The sequence below is a fragment of the Tympanuchus pallidicinctus genome, unplaced genomic scaffold, assembly GCF_026119805.1.
Source record: "Tympanuchus pallidicinctus isolate F22 unplaced genomic scaffold, pur_lepc_1.0 scaffold17, whole genome shotgun sequence".
NCBI lineage: Eukaryota > Metazoa > Chordata > Aves > Galliformes > Phasianidae > Tympanuchus > Tympanuchus pallidicinctus.
The window spans coordinates 13,182,045-13,202,311 of record NW_026294690.1 but is presented as its reverse complement, the minus strand read 5'-3'; the positions used below and the strand labels follow the sequence as shown (position 1 = coordinate 13,202,311).

The window sequence follows — 20,267 nt, the reverse complement described above, 5'->3', positions numbered from 1 at the left end:
TCCAGGCCTGAATTCCCCCAGATCCACATGAATCTGAAGCAAAGTCCACCAAAGGCTGTTGAGTTGCACTGATGAAGTCATAGTAACTAAGGTCTTATGAGATCTATTCTACCACTTGGCAAACTTTCTGCTGCTGTAGGAAATATAACAAGACGACTGCATTGTCTGGCTTGACAAGACCAACAGAGGGTAAGAATATTTTACTGTGGAAAAAAAAGGATTTTTACATTGTTCCACTACAGCAAAGAGTGGGTTGGCTCTTAGACACTAATTACCTGTGAGCTGAAAACAATGCATGAAGCCAGGCACACTGAACAATGCTAGAGCTGGAACATGTGCGTGGGGGAGCATGAGCTGTGCTCTCTCTGTACCAGCACAAGGTTGTCTTTCCTTCCTGAACTTCCTCAGTGCAAGTCTCGTGGGAATTTGCTTTTAATTAAAGTCCCTCTCTTTTCCAGAGCCATCTAGCTCTACCAACAGGCACAGGATGAGAGCCCAAGCAGGAGAGCACACACTGAGCATTCCAATCTCCCCCGACTGAAGAAATCTTTTAGCAGTGCTTAGCCTTGAAGCCAACAGAACATGTAATTAATAGTAAGTACTTGCTCAAGTATTATTGATGAACAGGTAAAGATTTCCCCTCCTGAGGTTTGATCAGTGCCTGGATTAACAAAGACCAGATAAAATTCTGCTTCTGAAAATTCTCAATGGGGGCTACTGTTTCTCCATTCGTTTACTAGGATGCGGTGAAAGAAATACAAGTAAAAAAATCAAGTTTTGGCAGACTGTCCTATTTTCTGCAAATAGCATCTTGTAATCCACCCCCCAACTCGTCCATGACACACTTGCACAAAATCTGCAACACCCACACACGCACTTGCAAAAATGCAAAGATCCATTATCTGTGCACTGGGCTTTATTTCCCCCTCGCTTGTTTCTGGGAGTCACACTGTCCATTGTATTTACTGTCTGAAAAGCAATCAGAGAAATACATTACTGGAAATGAGTTACTGCAAGTAGTGACTGTGGAGGGATCTGTTGTGAAATGTTTATCTTGGCTGATAATCTCCAAAACAAGGGACAAACGAGGTTTCAAAATACAGAAGGGAAAAGCTGAAATGCGCAGGGCCCAGCGGCTCTGGTGAGACATGAAAGTGATGGGGATTTTTGTTTTGCTCTGGGATGCAAAGTGATGTTTACTATTCAGATAACAGTAGAAATCTGTCTGAGAAGAAAAGGCTTATGCTTGGGCAGGGGAAAACACAAGGTACAGAATGCTCACCTGCCACAACAGACATCCCAGCCCTGCCTGGCATCACCAGGAGGTTTCACACACCTCTTGAACACATTTATCCCTAACTTCTGCCCTGACAGCTGAACATTCTAATGATCCCCCATTTGTCACAGCTCTCTTCAGTGATTTACACCACCTGGATGTAAGTCTAGAGCAGGCATTGCTCAAAACCCAGATGATGCTACCAGGAAGCCAACTAGTAAAACTCCACTGAACCACATTCTTTTCTGGTTTATGTCCAGTTAAAATACTGGAAAACATTCACCCCCCTCTGTTTTCAGTCTAAGTTGTCAGGCTCCCAACTCTCTCTCACACATAGCTGTCGTGCAAACATTTGGCCAGTGCTGTTTTGCTGGAGTGCTGTTTTTAATAGGACAAGCTGTCAGCCACAGTTGCTGTCTCAACACAGCATGCTGCTGCCTACCCAGAGCAGCACGGCATTCACATCCTCTACTCCTTCCATCTCCATTCTTCATCTCCTATCTCTTCTTTCATTAGCACAGTGAGATTCTGCAAGTATTCAGGTCTCTACAAAGCAAAAGACCAGAACTGCGTGGAGGATGGGGTATAAAGGCTTGGGTGTAGGGAAAACCCTAGTACAACAGAGCCCTGTCCTTGCAGGTAGCATGTCTGGAAGGCCAACAGTATCCTGGGCATCAATAGAGGGGCAGCCAGAAGGGAGAGGGAAGGGATGGGAATTGTCCCCTTCTGCACTGCCCTTATGAGGCTCCCAATACAGGAGGGATGAGGAGCTGTTAGAGTGGTTCCTAGGAGGAAAGGTTGAGGGAATTGGGTTCATTCAGCCTGAAGAAGAGATGGCTCTAGGGAGATTTCACTGCATCCTTCCAGAACTTGAGGGGAGCTTTCAAACAGGAAGCCTTTTAACACAGTCTACTAGTAGTAGGGCAAAGGGGGATGGCATTAAGCTAAAAGAGAAGAGATTTAGGTTAGATGTCAGGAAGAAGTTCTTTACTTGGACAGTGGTGAGGCAGTGGCACAGCTGCCCAGAGCTGTGGGTGCCCATCCTTGGAGGCACTCAAGGCCAGGCTGGATGGGGTCCTGGGCAGCCTGAGCTGTTGGGGGGCAGCCATGTCCCCAGAAGGGGTTAAAACTGGGTGGGCTTTAAGTTCCCTTCCAATCCAACCATTCTACGAAATCTCTTGGAAAACAGCCCACACAGCAGCTTTGTCCCATTCTCCCACAGGGAGACACAGCAGTGCACCTCCCCAGACTGCACCCGTAACAGGAATTCAAGCCCTACTACTCCATCGTAACACCAAAAAGGAAATAAAGTGTCTCGTTATAGAACACATGCTGCTGCAAGTACTCACAACGTTGAGTGGGTGATCCCAGCCCCAATTCCAAGCCTACATCCAGACCCAGATTTATTTCCCGAGATACTTTCACAGCTCTCCTCAAGCACACGCTTCTCCTTCCCATGCAAACAGAGCACAGCACTCAGACATCCTCCACCAGACTGTGCCAACCCAAACATCTCCTCACACTGGGCTTTGTGTCACAGACAGGAAGGGTTGCAGATCTGATGATTCGTGGGCAGGGGGTGCACCAACCCTGTGGGTATTCTTTTGGAGCAACACTGGAACCAACACACTTTGCTGCTGCCCTTTGCCCTGTGAGAAGTAAGGTTCACATACAGTTTAATCTATGTCTGTAAGTCCTGAAAGCAGAAGTTTCATCTTCAGGGCCAGCTGAGATAAATACACACACAAGAGCAATTACAGAAGCAGCAGCAGCATTCATTCCTTTGTGTTATATTTTCATATCAACGCTGTATTTTAACAATAATTTTCCCAAGCATGTTGTCCTAAGGCACTTGAGGCAATCAAATTCATTCCTCTATAGAGTTTTACAGCACGTCTCCAACAGAACTCCCAGCCAAGGCATCTTCATTCCAAGCACTTTTCTGAGGGACCCTACGGTGCCAGGTAAACCTTCAGGGCTGCTGCACAGCAACATGCAGACTTGGGAGCAGGGGAAGGATGTGCGTTTGATGGCTGCCACACGGGGCATGGGATCAGATGGCAAACAAAGGAGAGCCAAAGGGTTTCTACTTCGGTTGCTTTTGCACTGGCACCGTGAAAACGGGCGAGAAGAAAATTGCAAGGGAAGTTGTAAAAAGCCTGGCTTACAGAAGAGGTCTTTGTGTCATGCACAGATAAAATGCCATCACCATACAACGCTGTAGAGACTATTCATGAATATATATTAAAAATTCAAATTGGAAAGAAGCTGCATATATTAAGAAATCAAAGAATGACTTCCACTTTAAGATCAAATTATGGTCGAAGTATTAAAGAATTTTTCTGACACCAAAACAGTGTTAAGCATAAAATACAGCATCTATAAAGCCAAATAAGCCAGTCTGGATCAATACCATCCACATTCATCAAGACTCCAATTGCTTTGTGTGCCAAAATAAAAGCTTCTACGACTTAATGAAGATTTAAGCAGCACCATTCTCCGTCTTCTGCAGCAGACACCTTCTCCAGAAAGTTGCTTCCACTTTCCTTCTCCATCTGAATTTTTCCCTATTAAAAATTCATTGAAAGCTGAAGAGAAATGTATTTGTTGAACACACCTGGGTCACCTTTTCCCAGGGCTGGCAGACAATGTAAAAGCAGCTATAACAAAGCCAAGGTTCACCTGGTGGAGTTCAGAGTTCAGCCTGATTATGGACCTGCTTCCCTGCAGACACCTGGCCAAGGTCTTGCATGCTCAACCACTAGGGATCCACAAGCCAGGGCCATTCCTTAAACATCTCAGTTAACGCAGTTCATGGATGGATCAATTGCAGAGTCAGAAGGGACCACTGCAGTTGTGCTGCTCAGCCTCCCAGCCAGTGAACTACACTCGATAATCCCCTCAGCTCATTTGTGCTAAAGGCACACAGCTTTCCAGGAGCTGAAGGAAGGAGACTGCTCCATTCCAGGTTGGAATGGGTCACGCACAGTTGAACCAACTCTGTTCTGTTTCCTGGGAGCTCAACCAAACCCACCCGGAAACCAGGGCAACTGCATTTTGGCACTGAGCTCACCTAAAGCTGATGCAACTTCCATGGCTAGATAGTAGAAAAGCAAGCTAGCAGAAGCGCTAGGAAACCTCACTTGGTTTTGCAGGAGCATCTTTTGTGTATTGAACACACGCAAAATGAAATAGGAAGTGAGATGGCTCTATCCCTTCCTGTTTCCCACCCTACACTGGTAATGCAGTCCCTGAAATGTCAAACATACTCAAGACCATGATGCGTGTGCTACCTAACAGGTATGGAAGTCCTCTCCAAACCTCTCTCAGAAGGCAGGAGTCCTATTCACCCTAATAATCAGCAGCTCCTCACTTCCCAGCTGAAACAGATGTTTAATCTTCTAGTGAAAATACTTTTCATGGAATTCTGAAGCAAGATTTACTACAAACGGGTAAAGAAAATTGAAGACCGGTACGTTCTGGCAAAGTAGTATGCTAATATTAACAGAGGCTTTTTCCAAAGAAAGATTGCTGCAAAGCACAGAGTTAGCTACTTTCTCCTTAATAATCATCTGTAGCTTCTAAGTAGGTAGTTTGGATCTGGTAGTCATATTTCAGAAGAAGGACAAGCCTGCCTACTGCATGCAGATGAGGTGTACACTTTAAAGGGTACTCAATGGAAATATCTTTATTCAAATGAGATTCTCAGAGAGTGAATGAAAAGCTTCCACAAAACACAATTTCCTTTTCCTTCAGACATAGGGATTACTTCCAGACACAGCTTTGGTAGCATGCTGGAAATACATGTGCTGCATAGCAAAGGCATGTACAGGCATCTGACTTCATCAAGCTTTTCTATAAGCACCAGCACTCTACCCACTGGCCTATACGCTCAGCCCTCCCAGCACATATGCACATACTTACCCTAACCATGTTAAGCATGTGACATGAAGCTTTATGTAGCAAAAATCTTCAGTACAGACACTGCCACATTGCTGTTCTGAATCCTTCCAAGCTCCCTGTCTGCTGGAACCAATGATTTCTCCAAATCCATCCATGCCAGTTAGTGGAAACTTGCTGTCCTGTTGAGCCCTACATATTGATGTTTAGTTGCTTAAGGCTCCCAGCACTTACTTACCAGCTAGCCAAGGTCTAGCTGTGCACCTCCTAGGAGAAGGAAACCAATATCCTTACACTCAAGGCAATTGAAGGAGAGCAGCTGCTCATACAGCTGGATGCCCCTCTACATCACAAGCCCTGCTGGAAGGTGCAGCTCTAAAAGCAGCACTCAGGTATTTGGCTGCTTCAGTGCCACTGCAGACTGCTGTGACAGCATGGCCATGCCAGCTGCTCAGCACATCCCTTCTTCCTCCCACACCTGCTCCAGTTGTCAGCCGGTAACCAGAGAACTGAAGGCATTGCAAAGGGAAATGCCACGTGAACACAGACTGATTCAGACAACTGCGGGAAATTCATCAAACCCACACAAAGCCTGCGTGTCCACACAGGAAGACAGGCTTCAGGATCACAGTCCTGATGGGGGAGGCTGAGCCTAAAGCCTGTCTGCTTTTTGCCAAGGGCATCAACTACTCTGACAAGAGACACTGCCTTTCCTAACACTGCGTTCAGAGCATCCCCTCTTCAATCAGTGAAAGGAGCATTGGAAAAGAGTAGAAAGATCAAATTCATGAAGAAATCACGAAAGTATCTTCCTTCTCACTCACAAATTGCAGGTATATCCATCCAACTGTACATGCCACACACCACCATCATTGCCCCATCTTTTGGGGTGCACAAGACCAGGTTGAATGGGGTTCTGGGCAGCCTGATCAGATGAGTGGCAACCAACCCACAGGAAGGGGTCAGAACTACATGATATTTAGGGTCCCCTCCAAGCTAAGCCATTCTATGTGCCTATGATCCTTGCTTGCTTCAGAATTCCATGAAAAGCATTTTCACTAAAAGATTAAAAATCTGTTTCAGCTGGGAAGAGAGGAGCTGCTGATCATTAGGATGAACAGGACTCCTGCCTCCTGGGAGAGATTTGGAGAGCGCTTCCATACTTGTTAGGTAGCACAGACATTGTGGTCTTGAGTGCGTTTGACATTCCTGCTCAGACCACACCAGCCACAGCTGAACCATACCAGCAGTTCAAGGGCCACCTACAGCTGCAATCCCAGCTGGATCCCTTCTGCAAATACCCTCAGGTTTGCAGCACGTGCTGCAATTACTCAGCAATGCTTCTAGTTTTTTAATAAGCAAGACTAGGAAATTGCAGATCTGGTCTCCTCCCTCTACGAACAATGGTCAACGTGCCTGATACAACGTTAAGAAATACTTGCTGACTATTGTTCTCAGTTTTATTAACTTTTCACATAAAGTGCTACTTAATAATCATGAAAATTAAAACCACTTTACTGTAGGGTGTATTCTATAATGAATGCTGGAGAAATGACCTATTTGGAAGTGAATCGCATTACAAATTCATGTAACTCAATTTGCAGGATCCATCTCATGCATACTAAGCAGAAATGAAAGAAAAACAGACAAGACAAAAACATAAACATTTGTAATAGCAGGAAATGGGATTTCTGGAGTAATAAATGCGTGTCAAGTGACAACGATAGTTCAAGGAATCAAATTTAGTTTCCACTGTTTGGAAAATGCTTCATTTTAGAACAAGTTGAAGTAATAGATGCTATTATATCTGGTCTGTGCATAGCAATCATAAGCAAAACATCACACGATTTCCCCAGGAAGCAAAATAATTTCAGTCATAGTATACAGGGCCTGAGACTGGATTATGTATTCTTTCCTTAATCGTCTTCATTCCTTAAAGATATCATTTATTCAGAAGTGAAAGGTTTCTAGAGTTGACCTGGCATCTTTAAAAACAGAAGACTGTGGGTGTTCTTCTGAAGCAGGATCTTACATTGCAGGAGCATTTAATGTGTATTTTTAACTTCACTGTGGCTCTCCTAATTCACCAGTGGTCCAGCACTTAAACAATTCATGTACTGAGAGACGCAGGCAGGCAATCAGTACAATTTTCAAAGAAATTTCAGAACTGCCATTAACTTCTCCCTTATTTCCAGCTTAATTAATGGCTACTCCGCAGTTAATGGCTCCTTTATCCCCTTTTCTCCTAGGGCCAGTGTGGCTCCCTGAGCTGTCCTGGCCCTTGTGGGGCTCGGCATGCCCACAGCTGCTCTGTGCTGAGCTCCAGTTTCCCCATGGTTCCCAAAGTCCCATCCACATCATATCCAGCCAAATCTATTCCTCCTTCCCTTCCAGAGTCCAAGCCGTGTTGTGAGCAGAATTCAGGAACCCCAGGAGCTGCTGCTTCATCAGAAGCCGTTCCAGGTGACTGGAAAACCATTTTCAGTGGGGGTTTTCCACCAGACCCCGTGCACCTGCCTCTCTGCAAACCAATCACCATGAACCAAAATGCATTACCTGAACGGGTAGGCAAAGGCTATGTCAATGTTGAGGTCACTCTCTGACTTGTTTGCACAGTCCACACTGAGGCGCAGTCCTCCAGAGTACCCACCGCATGTTGCAAATGCAAAGATTGCAAAAAGCTGTCAAAAACAAACAACATTTTAATTTTATTTCGTTTCAGCACCCACCCCACCAGCAGAGCTGTGCAATAGCAGCACAGCAGCACCAGTCCCCTCGGGTCAGGTTATCCATCATTCCAAGCACTCAAAGCATCGCCATACATTACTCCTGCACCCTTCCCAAATGTCAATACAGGGAACCAGAAGATTTGAAGCCGTGTTGCTTCACATAGGCAGAACCATCACCATTCGTCTGTGTCAAGCATTTCAGCCCTCCCCCCTGTGCCTCAAAGCCCACTTGGGATTCACAGCGCAGGCAGCTATTTAAATCACCCAACTGATGGGCAAGCTCGGGTTGGAAGGGAAGGATGAATATTGACTGAGCGTAATGAGCCAGTCTTTGCACAAATAAAACACTGGCAGAAATATTTATAAGGAGCAGATAAGGGTAGCAATAGTAGACCAAGGTAGTCCATGCAGCTATCATCCCATCACATGACGAAACACAGCATCACACCACCTTTTTTTCCATTTTATATAAGATCTGGGGAGAAAAAAGATCATTTTTTCCATTATTTATCCTAAATTTATACCATAACCCAAGATGGATACAGTGGGGCAATTAACCAACACTTTGCAAAACAGGAAAAAAAGATAAAATAAGATACAGGATAAGCTTAAGCAAACTGGATAGGAAGAAAAAGTTAGGTTCTTTCTGGTGCAAACCCATATCACACCTCCACATTCCAGGAGAAGTGGGTTAGGGGGATGGGGAGGGCCACAGACATCAGCATTTGTATTTATGTCAGGTGTTCAAACACAGGGAACTTCATTGACTTTGCCTTTGTTGGAAGAACAGGAGCAAAAGTGGGGAGAGCCTTACTGATGCAGTTGTAATCTAAATGAAAGACCAGGCTCGATGTTGTCCCTATTACAGCACAATAGGTGTAAAGTCACTCCACTCACTTCAGCAGCTCAGATCTGAAGTGAGGCAGATATGGGAAGTGACAAGTAAACTCACAACCCAAATCACAACTGAATAAACTAAAGGCCAAGAACCCAAAGAAAACAGGCCGCGTGCATCTAGAAGAGAAAAAAATTATATTTGGACACTGGAAAAATCATACAGCAAGCAAATGTAATGGCAAAATAAGGGACTGCATGATTCTCTAAAGACAACGTGGAAATACCAAACAAAAAAAAGTAAGTAGATCCATCCCTGCTGCATGAGGCTCCATTTGAAAAGTGCTGCTAACCTGGGCTCACCTCTTGCCCATCACACATCGCTTACGGGCAGATTTGCAAAGGGATTTAGGAGCCTAACAATGAGGCAAGTTGATAGAAACAGTCACTGACTCAATTCTTTATACTGGGCTCTGACAAAAAAAAAAAAAAGAAAGCTGAACTTTCCCATGAATTGGCTTGTTGGTTAATTTGAAATAAATGCTCATAATGAACTTGAACAGCACTCCTTAATCCTAAATGAGACGTTTCCTCGAAGTTGTTCTGCCTTTACATGTGCAACAGCACTGAAAATCACTATTAATCATCTCAGCTTAATTTGTGAAGCAATGTCAGAAAACAATATATTAAGGAGCGCCAGAGAGATTAGGGCTGACCTGCATTCTGGCCTAATTAATGGAGTTGCAAATGCAGATGTGTTGGGAGCCACAAAGATTAATGGCTTGCAAAAAATAAAGGGGGGAGTGCAGGGCTGCAGCGTGAGATAAACCTGCCATAAATGAAGAGCATCACCTGCCAACTGCAGCTCTCACAACAGGGACAAGGAGGGGAAGGACACACAATTCATGCAAATAACAAATGGTTGGGAATTAACATAAGCCTATGACACAAGGGCCAAGGAGCCAACCCCAAAAATTCAGCTCAGGCTGCTCCTTGTCAGAAAGGCTGAGAGCATCTCAAGCTGCAGCCTCAGATCCAACTTTACCCACCTTGAGCCCCAAACTCAGCTCTCAGCCAGAGGCTTTCCAGATGCTTCCATACCCAGCAAACCTCAGCCTACTCCCTTTCCAGCCACATCCCACCAGGGCTGCCCACCACTTTCTATCCTTGCTCAGCACACTGCAGGCACCCAGGCAACAGGTGGGAAAGCAGCAAGGAGCCAGCTGGAGGCTTTTATAGCCAACCCAGCCACAGCCTGGCTCCCTGCTCTGGCTGCAATCACATCACTGGTCCCTGCAGCTGGGCACTGCACCACACTGCTTGGAAGCACCTTTACACCGTGCCTTGCAGGGCAAGGACCATGAATCCTTTCTCCGGGGAATTTTGGCCAAGCAGCATAACTCCTCTCACCCAAACAACCTTCTCTTTCCCAGCTCTGCATTTTTCTTTTTTTCTTTTTTTTCCTCCCAAGTTTTGCTGCTTTCTGTTGTCAGTGAATTAAGCCAAGATTTACTGGGTGGGTTTTGTGCGTGCTGTAATTCTGTGGCAGTTGCAGGAATGCTGTAAACACCATTGTATTTTATTGTAGCAGGATTTGTGTAAATGGCAGTTGTAAACCCCATAATGGGAGCTTTATGGGCCAGATTCAATAAAACTTCCATCTGCAAGATAATTTTATTGAATCTCGTCTCTCTGAAATTGAAAAGTTTATGGAGAAAGGGAAAGCATTTCCCTATGTTCCTAGTTACTCTTTGCCTATAAATCCACACTCAGCGCTCATCCCATCTGCACCCTGCATGTCTATGGCTTTTCCCCTTTATACCAGATCTATCTCAGCATATGGTCAACGCTTACATATGAAGGCAGTTCTCTGAGGAGCAGCCAGGAGCAGCACGGTGCCCTTGGGGCATCACATTGCTCCTATGTATGCTCCCCACCTGCCATAAGACTTTCTCCAACAAGGCAGCATGTCTCTGAAGATGGTGGTTCCTTTGTGTATGCTGATGAACACCACTTCCCCTACTTTATCATGGTGATATTCTCTCTACGACTGTGCAGCCTTATCCTGTGCCACTGTAACATGGAATCACAGAATCGTTAAGGTTGGAAAAGACCTCCAAGATCATAAAGTCCAACTATCAACACCACCACCAAACCAGTATATTTTTGTAAGGAAGACAGGTAAGTCTTATAACCTAGCTTAACCAATAGAAATTATATTTATTATGGCACCGTGCAATAGTAAACATCATTTCAGCCCAGTGCTGGTCCCTTCTGCACCCTGGGTTAGGGGCACAAGGGTCCCCAAGGAAACCACGTTCCACCTGTGCCCCAGGCGGGCAGCAGCAGCCCCATACATTACTCCTCCTGCCACAGGAGTGACAAATGGGACAAATTCCTACCATTTCTCCATGCTTGGCCTTCAGAGCAGTCCCCTCAATGCCTGCCGAGCAACAGGTTGGCCATGAGAGCCAGAGGAATGCAGAATGGCTCCTGACACGGCGAGCTAAAAGGCTTACATAGAAGCACTGCAGTTAAAACATCATGTTAGCAAGATAACACTGTCACTTAAAATTGATGAAACTTTTACATAAGCCACTTGCTTTTCCCAGGACACCTTCCAGGAGAGATCCTAGGCCCAGTCCTGCCTTAGCAATGAAAAGCCAAAGGGAACATCTGATGCCTTGGAAAAGCAAGGTTGCAATACTTAGACGCCTACTCTTCCATTAGTCACTTTACACATTGAAAGTGTTTCACAAAGACAAAGCTTCCTGGCATGGCTTTTGGATATAAGTCTTCTCCTTCTCTGGATCTCCATCACAAAGTGGCTGCAAAGCATGTGCCAAACACAGCCTGGCTTTACACCTCCTCCTTGTTCACTAAAGCCAGGGTTGCATGTGAGAAGCATCCCCTGCCCTGCAGCCAGCATCGTCCCCTGCACAGCCTTGCAGCACTCCAATCATTTATTTATGGAATGCAACCAGCAGCCAAACGTCATTATTAAGGCTGTAAAGAGAAGATTCAAAGGCACTAAATGACTCTACGGGAAAACATTTAGTGTAGAGCCAATAGCCCAAAATATGTCACCAGTGAAAAGTAGGGAGCGCTCTCCCCTCCGGCTTTCTGCCTGTTTCCTTTTTAAAATCTGGCATCTGTCCTCTGAGGATCTGAGCTGCAGACTTCCTGGAATCACTTCTCCTACATACAAGCCTTGTTCACTGGAGATTATCAGATTATTGACTTTGGGATTCCTAATTATATCAGCTTGACTGGTTGATGAATTGGGTGGGCAGCAGTGCTGGGGGGAGGCGATGACTAGCAGGACTCATTTTCCTCCAACAACTGTCCAGGGAGCAAGCTGAAATATATTCTCCTTCTGCTGAAAAAGAAAGCCTAGAGCAATTGTCCACTAATTGCCAGGATTTAGTGTGCCTCCTTAGAAACAAACATCAGCATTGCAAGAAGCAAACCTTCTAAAGGGGGACTGTAGGAAAAAGGAGAACAGAGTCTGTAGCAGGGTCTGTGATAGGACAAGGGGAAATGGTTCCAGACTAAGAGGGGAGATTTAGACTGGATATAAAGAAGAAGCTTTTCTACAATAAAGGCAGTGAAACAGTGGCACAGCTTGCCCAGAGAACTGGTGGATTCCCTGTCCTTGGAGACATCCAAGGGCAGGCTGGACAGCCCTGAGGCCATTCAAGTGGCTGTCCTATGTCTTCCAGGAGAGTTTCTGGGGTCACTATTGGAGGTGGGAGAGAAAATCCTCCAGACCATCAGGGAGCAGCCTTGTGGCATCCTCAGCTTAAAGCAGAGCATTTCATTTAATACTTTGCATTTTTAAAACAAAAAAAATACTTCATTTGATTCTTAATGGAAAGATTTATGGAAATGAAACTGGGGTATTTTTAGTGAGTAAAGATTGTGCTATAATAATTTGGTTCTACAATACTTTAATCCCAAGGAGACAATTTTTGCTATTTTTCTTTGAAGAAAATCTTTATCTTTTTTACTCATTTTCATTGATTACTCTAAAAATCCCATTTAGTCCCACCACATAATGGTATGGTAGTCTTTTCTCATTATATTTTAATGAAATAAAACCAAACTATATATGAGAGGATTAGAGAGCCATTCGTTGAGCTAAGGAACATTGTTCCTCCAGATGGCCAGACAGAATCTGTGTAATGCCTTTTCTATTTATTAAGTTCAAAATGTAATGCAAGCTGATGAGATGTTTCATCCAATGTTTAATGGGTCAGCCATAAAGTTGAAAGCTAATGCTAAGGTTGGCAGCTTGCATGGAAGAGTTAACAGGCAGAAAATAAAGATGTATGTCAACATCTCTTGGATTCAGTGAAACGAAAAGTCGTCAGTGAACAAAGCCACTCACACAAGTGAGGAGAGATGTTAAGCTGCTTCAGCCCCTCCAACCACTGGCCAAAGATCTGAGATAATCGAAGACATTTACAAGGACCTGCAGCCTTCGTATCTCCACATTCGTACCCTCTTCTTTAAGGAGATGAGAGTGCAAGTGACACAGATTTGTTTCATTTCTGCATACGATCCCTGAATAACTCATGTTGTGACACATGCCACTTTAGCAGAGAGATGAATTCCTTTTTGGGCTTGAAGACTTTTCCAGCCTGCTGGCACACAGAGGCAGCTGCCATGCCCTTGGTGGGGATGCTCACCCAGCCCTGCGCTGAGCAGGTTCACGTGCAAATCCTGTTCTGCTCCTGCTCCCTGATGAAAATACAGGTTTTGTGCAGGCTTGAGAGACTGATCGTATCAGATTTACTGATTTACACACATTTAATTATAAAATTAAAACATTTGGGTAGTTGCTTGTTTCCTTACTTGCTGGGTGAGTTAAAAATGGCCCGACCATGTAGCACAACTGTGTACAGAGTGTGATCCAAACCAGTGCTAAGTAGGATTTACTCCCTCCAATAAACACAGGGATTTACCTTAAGGCTGAGCAGCATCCATATGTGAAACACTCTGAAAAAGGAAAGTGCCCCAGAACTTAATGTCAATAAACCCCACGATGGCTGCTGCAGTCCTAGGGCCTCAGTAAGAACCACAACTGTCCCATATGTCTGACAGCAATGGAGGCCAGCAGAATACAAATGCAGCTTGTAAAAAAAACTACAACATGTTGTACATGGTACACACACTGCCCGCCTTGCACTAGACTGGTGCTGGGACCAGCATCTCCCTCTGTCTTAGAATCATAGAATCATTAAGGTTGGATGAGACCACCAAGATCATCTAGTCCAATCGTTAACCCGTCCCCAACATGCCCACAAAAATGTTATCCAACGTGCATCATCATTCCTTCCATCTTCCTCAGTGCTGGCAGACCTCTGTGGTGGTGGAGCATCCTCCTGCTGTGAGTGCAACCAAATGCAGCAATGAGATTTGGGAGTACAGTAAATCACAGACCACACTAACAGCTGGGAGATGCAGCACAGCTCAGCATGGGGCTGCAGTGAAACCCCCCTCCACTCCCCCCCCCCCAGGTCAGGAGCATCTCTGCGTGATTTATTACAGGAAAGGTGCAGTCCTTCAATCACACTCTATTATTTATGACCCAATGATTGCCCATTGACTAGCGGGGATTATACTTTTGCTAAGATTCTCTGGGTGAGTGAAAGGGCACCAACCTCATTATTATCACGTTGGTGCTCATCAGAGGCCATTAGCAGCTTCCTCTCAGCCCCATGCTGCTGTGCCACTACCCAGTGTCATCTGCTCCCCGAGCAAGCATGCTGGCACTCAGTTCTCATTTCTCAAGCTGAATTAAGGAAATGGGTGAAAATTATTTAGGTTGGGAAGGCATCCAGAGAGCCCTTGGGATGAATAAACCAGTGCAACAGCTTTGTCCCGGGAGGATTTGAGAGTGCTTTCAAATTGCTAAGCAATGAGGCCTCGCTTCCTTCCCACACCCCCAGCAGTGCTCTTTGATAGGATGGCTGGCTGTGCTTTCCCATTTTCCAGTATCTCAACATCTTTACGAGCAGCAATGCTGGGTACCCAGGCTCTGCTTTTGGAGAGCATGGCTGCTTTTCCAGAAAGCATACGCACAGCCAGTCCTGGCCACCAAGACCCATGGTGGTTGTCCTGACCATGGCAGATGTGTCCCTCTTGCTGCAGACCCCACTTTCCCATGGCCCTCCTTCATCACAGGAGTGGGGCTGCACCCAGCATTCCACACAGGACCCATCCTTTTCTCTCAAAGCAGTTTTGGATGGAAAATTCCATTGGTGCTGGCTCTGACCTCAGCACCCAGCTCTGTGCAAAGGGCTGAAAGAAGAATTTGCTCCTGGCTAGCTAGCAGCACACGTGGTGAAAATAATTTCTTTTCTAATAATTAAAATGATGGGGCTACAAATGAATGCTTGCCTTGTTGAGCTCTGGGAATTCATGGGGAACATTTTGAGCAAGAAACGTTTTCAAAATTAAAACCTCCCTTTCCTCTTCTTTTCCTTTGCTTCTCTTACTCTGTCCTGAGAGGTGGCACTGCTCTCCTTCCTAAGGCTAAATCATAAAGAGTAACACCTTAACATGAACATCTTTAGGAAACAGTAATAAAAGTATCCTTAAACTGAAAAGCCAAAAACCAACAACAATGCTTCCTTATCTCACTGGCTCTTGATACACTCCATCTACTTGGTTTAAGTTATTCCAGTTTCCTCTCCATCCTCCCCCATCCCATGTTCCTCCACACTTTCTCCCTTTTTCTTCTCATGCCTTTTCACTGATGTTCTCTGAAATCTGTTTCTAAGCACAAAAAGAGGTAACAAAAGAAACTTGGCAACCCCTGGCCTGAATGTTTCCCACTTCCCCCATGTTTTAAAATACTGCCAATTCTAAAATAATCAGGCATCCTTTCCTTTCTGTCAACTGCCAGCTGCTGTGCATCTTCGGTGCCACTTCCCAGAGGACTTCACATCCTTCCAGAGCCAGGAGAACTTGTTCCAAACCAATAACGCATCAATATGTTTTAGACTTTTGCAGTCTTTATATCTGTACTGCTGGAGATGATTACCCAGCTTTTACATCTGCAGATTCAGGCCTGTGGAGTAAAACTGTGGCCAATAAAATAAAGAAGCAAGGAAAACACATGCAGAATGAAAAGAACATGCCATAAATTCAGAATCAGGTAAAAGCTAATTATGGTCATGTTCGCTAAAAACAAGAGAACACAGTGAGGGAAATAGACTTATTAATTATTTGTGTTATGGTAGCACTTAGAAGCCCCAGTCCTTTATCTGGGACCAGCTGTGCTATACATGGCAAACACTCAAATATGTCTTTAGGTAATTGCACACATTTTCAAGGAAAATGTGCAAATGCTCTACTCTTTCACCTTCAGCAGTGTCTGGTTTGTTGATGCTGCTGAAGGCATCCAAGTTCACCATCAGCCTCATTTTGAGCAGTTTGCTGGATGACCCCGTGGTCCAAGAACAAATAATTCAGCATGAAGGCATCCTACACCTATAGGCAGAGTGGGCAAACAGCAGCAAAACCCCCAAAAGTCCCACTGTGGGCACGAGTCTCATCCATTGACACCTCCATCCCTTGGGCTGGAGGATGTAGTGCTGTTGCCAACACGGACGTTTTGTCCTCATTGACTCTGTGCAAGTTTGATTGCTTTTCTAATTAAGATACATTTTATGGTAATCTACCAAGCCCCTTAGACTAAATCACTCAGTTAATCTGTTGTTAGTGCCCATATGCTTACAGCTTTCAAGCCTGCTGCAGCATATTTGCTTTGCCAGGGTGCCATGGAAGTTTGGTGACAGATGAGTGCTGCACAGCCATCCAGGTGGCAGGACCCCTTCCACCTAGACAGACAGCCTGTGTGTGGCACAGACAGACAGACAGCTCCAGCACCGTGCCTGGGAAAGGACAGGAGCAGCACAGCAGATCCCACACCGCATGCTGACCACCTGTCTCCTCCCTTGTCTGCATAGAAGGGCTCAGCACGTCTTGTTTCCTTTCTATCCTTACCTTTTTTTTTTTCCCCTTAAAAAATAATAGGTTGGACACGACAGGAGAGGAAGGCTGAAGACTTTGATGGTATTCAGTATTCTGGCCCCAAATACAAAACAAAGAGTTTCATCACAAGTTCAAGGACTCTGAGCATCCCTTGGGCCCAGGGTCATAATTACCTTTGCAAACCACAGACAAGCAGAGCCAGACCCCCGCCTGTACTGGACACTTAATTGAACACCAACTGAGCAAGTGCTGCACTGTTCTGCTTTCAACGCCCAGCCTACTGTGCAGCCCAGCACTGCTTCTCCCTTCCACTTCCCTGGACTGGCCCCAGGACAGTGCCCAGTGCCCATAGTTGCCCACATGGGCACAGGCAAGTGGCACTTGTTGTCACAGCCCATGTCAAGGAGCAGGCTCCGAGCTCACAGCCCACACTGCTGTTAGGAAGGATTTGTGCTCAGCTTGCTGAAGGATAGGGAGCCCAACAGCAAAACCAAGAAAGACCAGCGTCTGGGTCAAGTTGCCATCTGCCACCCTCCATACAGGGAAACATTCCCTGAAAAAAAAATGGCCATATAGTTGTACAGGAACTCCTAATCAAGAATGACACAAAGAATAAAACACCACCTGCCACCACCGGCAGTGACAGGCAGCTGCTATCCAATACCAGCACAAATACCTTTCTCGCCATGGGGCACCTATTGGTCTGAACAGGATTAACAGAGGTGAGGAAAGCATTCATTAAGTCTTCCAAGGACTTGGCTAAAAAAACGTATCTGGCATTCAGAAGGAAGCATTTAAGAAGTCAATCTTCTAAGAGCTTGAGGAATTTCTCTAGGAACTGCTGGAGCTGCTAGATGCCACAGCCAATGAGGCAGAGAAGCAGCTGCCCAGGATTCACACAGCCCTAAAATAACATTTCCAACATCTTCCAGATCCTAATGCACCTGCTAGAAAGAGATATCACTGCAGCACTGGCATGGGCAGAAGGTGACTGGTGAAAAGCCACGAGCATGGAAGACTTTTGCATGCACAACATAGGGAGTGAGGCAAGCTTTCCTGCTTCCCCCAAGTTTGTCTTGGCCTTATACTGTAGGGACTGCATTTGGAGCCAAAGGGATCATTTCTGCTTCACCACAAGCTCCTCTGCCAATGAAAGGATGGATTCAGCCACATGGCTCATACAGTGCCTTACAGTCCCTTGGCTTCCAGTGAGCTGCCTACCAGGAGCAGGATGACACCAGGAGTCCCACCAGCTTGGACACTTTTCCTGCTTCCAATCTATATAGACGAGCTGAATTGTCTCCTTAATAAACCACAGCACACCCAGCTTTCAGGGAAGTCTGGCACCTCTGCTGTGAGAAATTACACGGTACAGAAACCCCAGCACCTTCGTTTTGCAGGGCTGGAAGCAGAAGCTACGTCCTCACTTCATTCCAGCCAACTGCTGCCCCTTCAGGGTCACCAAATGTGCTCCTTACCCATCACCCTGCTCACCTGAAGGTTACTACACTGAGCCGTGCACCAAGGCTCAGCAAAGCTGGAAATGTTTAAAGCAATCCTCAGGCAAGCAGGATTATGCTTAGAAAGCGTGCTGCTCAGACACTCACGCCCTCCACACCTGAGAAATCAAACGATTGGGAAAAGGCAATCACTGTTGGACACATACATTCACAGGAATGCCTATAAATGGCATAAATATACATGGTGCTTATGAGATAGCAACGATGTGAAAATTGAAAAGCCGCAGAACTGGGCATGTATGAATCCAGTTTCAGGCAGCAGAACCTGAGGTGTGGGCTTCCCATGCAACGCTCAGCACAGCCGCACCCAACCACCATGCAGTCCTCAGGAGCCCAGCACGGTCCTGAGCTGCTCCGCACACAGCTGGGAAGCCAAGTTCAGCTCCTCCACACTGAAACAACACTGGAACAATTAAGCTGGTCCAAAAGCAGCTTAAAATGACTAAGCAGTTATTGCCAATCTGAAATTTCTCTCTGGATGAGTTCAGCCTGCTCTGCCAGCACAACATCCTCACCGTCTCTGATGGGTTTAATAAAGCCAGTTGCAGCCCTACTGGAACATGTCTCATACATCTACTAGCATGGCCCGGCATCATGAGAGTAGGTGGATTATTCTGGGTTTGATACGTGAATTTTCATGTTCTCAAAGCAGCTACAGCTGGAGTTCTGAAAGACTTCTGAAGCACCAACGTGATTGACTCCCATGGATCAGACTCAACCACAAGAGAATCAAAATGCCAATAAATTAATGAATATAATGCATCAAATTCAAATATTTATCAGGCAGCCTGGACATGCTGCAGATACACAATCTTGCTTTCCTCAGCCACATTGTTCCAAGCGCTGCCTCGCGCTGCCTGGGAAGCACACCAGGAGCTGCGATGGGGGGAGAGAAATCACTGCACCTTGCTGCTATTTACAGGTAACAAAGAGGTCTCCAAGTTAGCTGAGAGCGCGGAGGAACGAGGCTGCAGAGCCGTGCACAGCAGAGTCAGAGCAACAGTACATTGACCTGTATTAATGGTGTAACACTCCAAAAAGAACTCCACGTCCTTAATTACTTCAAAGATTTTCTTTCTTTCAGCAATGCATTTTGATGAGGAGCATGTTGCTAACCACCTGCCGTACTTTAATCTTCCTAAGGAAATAGTCTGATGTTCGTACTTCAGGATGATCAATATTAAATAGCTCTCACTGGTTTTGTGTAGTAGCAAACGTTTCTGTGTTATTTTTGAGGAGCCTTTGATTAAAAAAAATGCTGGGAGAAACACGACAAATTGGAATCCCTTTTCCCTTTAATCCCCACTTTCCACATTTCTGCCGTAAAATGAAGCGCAAAACAAGTTTTCAAAGCAGGCACCCCCCCTCTGCAATGCAAAACAGACCAAAAATATTTTCCATGTATCTACAAACCACAGAACAGTTGGGCTCAGCATGGGAGCACAAAGAAACCCAACCTGTAAAACAATTTGGTGGGCTTTGCCATTCCTTTAAAACCTCACTTCTCCCCCAGAACAGCACGGCTACACAAATAAATAGATAATCATAGAAGAACTTACCGGAGCAAATATCACCATACACATTTACAAAAGGGTTTATAATCCAACTTGAGTCTCCTGAAATAAAGCAAGGTTTGTCTCATACTAAAAATAAAGGCTCCCAAAAGCTTCTCGCAGTGGAGAGGGAGAGAGAGAGGGAGGGAGGGAGGGAACAAGCACCAGCTCCTCGTCTCTCTTTTTATGAAGCAAATAAGGAGAGCAAGAAAATCAATGCTGAGAGAAAGTGAGATGATATACCAATCAGGCAGCAGCCTCAGCCTTATTTGCAGAGGGATGGCAAAATGGTCATATTATCAGACAGCGACTACACACAGCCTAAGTAAAGAGATGGAACACTTTCCCCGTGGTGGGGGGCTGATTGCATGGCTGTGGTGCAGGTAGCACAACGATGTGCTGCAAGGTGCAGCCCTGTCCTCCCCACCATCGACACAGCATCGCTTTGTTC

At 45.5% G+C, this 20,267-nt stretch overlaps 1 protein-coding gene and 1 long non-coding RNA gene across 6 annotated transcripts in view; one reads left to right on the top strand and one right to left on the bottom strand.

Moving 5' to 3' along the window:
• The window catches only part of SYNPR (synaptoporin), a 78,773-nt gene that overhangs the window by 10,927 nt on the left and 47,579 nt on the right, over positions 1-20,267 (bottom strand). For 3 of the 4 annotated variants that reach the window (XM_052678753.1, XM_052678751.1, XM_052678750.1), the window contains one exon: positions 7,733-7,857. In XM_052678753.1, the coding sequence (XP_052534713.1) occupies positions 7,733-7,857 (125 nt within the window). Of the gene's footprint in view, positions 1-7,732; positions 7,858-19,822; positions 19,945-20,267 lie in introns of those variants that run through there. The other variant, XM_052678752.1, reaches the window with a different exon arrangement.
• On the top strand, positions 59-19,829 carry LOC128078492 (uncharacterized). 2 transcript variants are annotated; one of them, XR_008205675.1, is made up of 4 exons: positions 59-189; positions 459-594; positions 10,798-10,920; positions 16,786-19,829. It is a non-coding gene; the product is annotated as an uncharacterized LOC128078492 (long non-coding RNA). The 2 variants fall into 2 exon arrangements; XR_008205676.1 differs by lacking the exon at positions 16,786-19,829 and adding an exon at positions 11,352-14,234.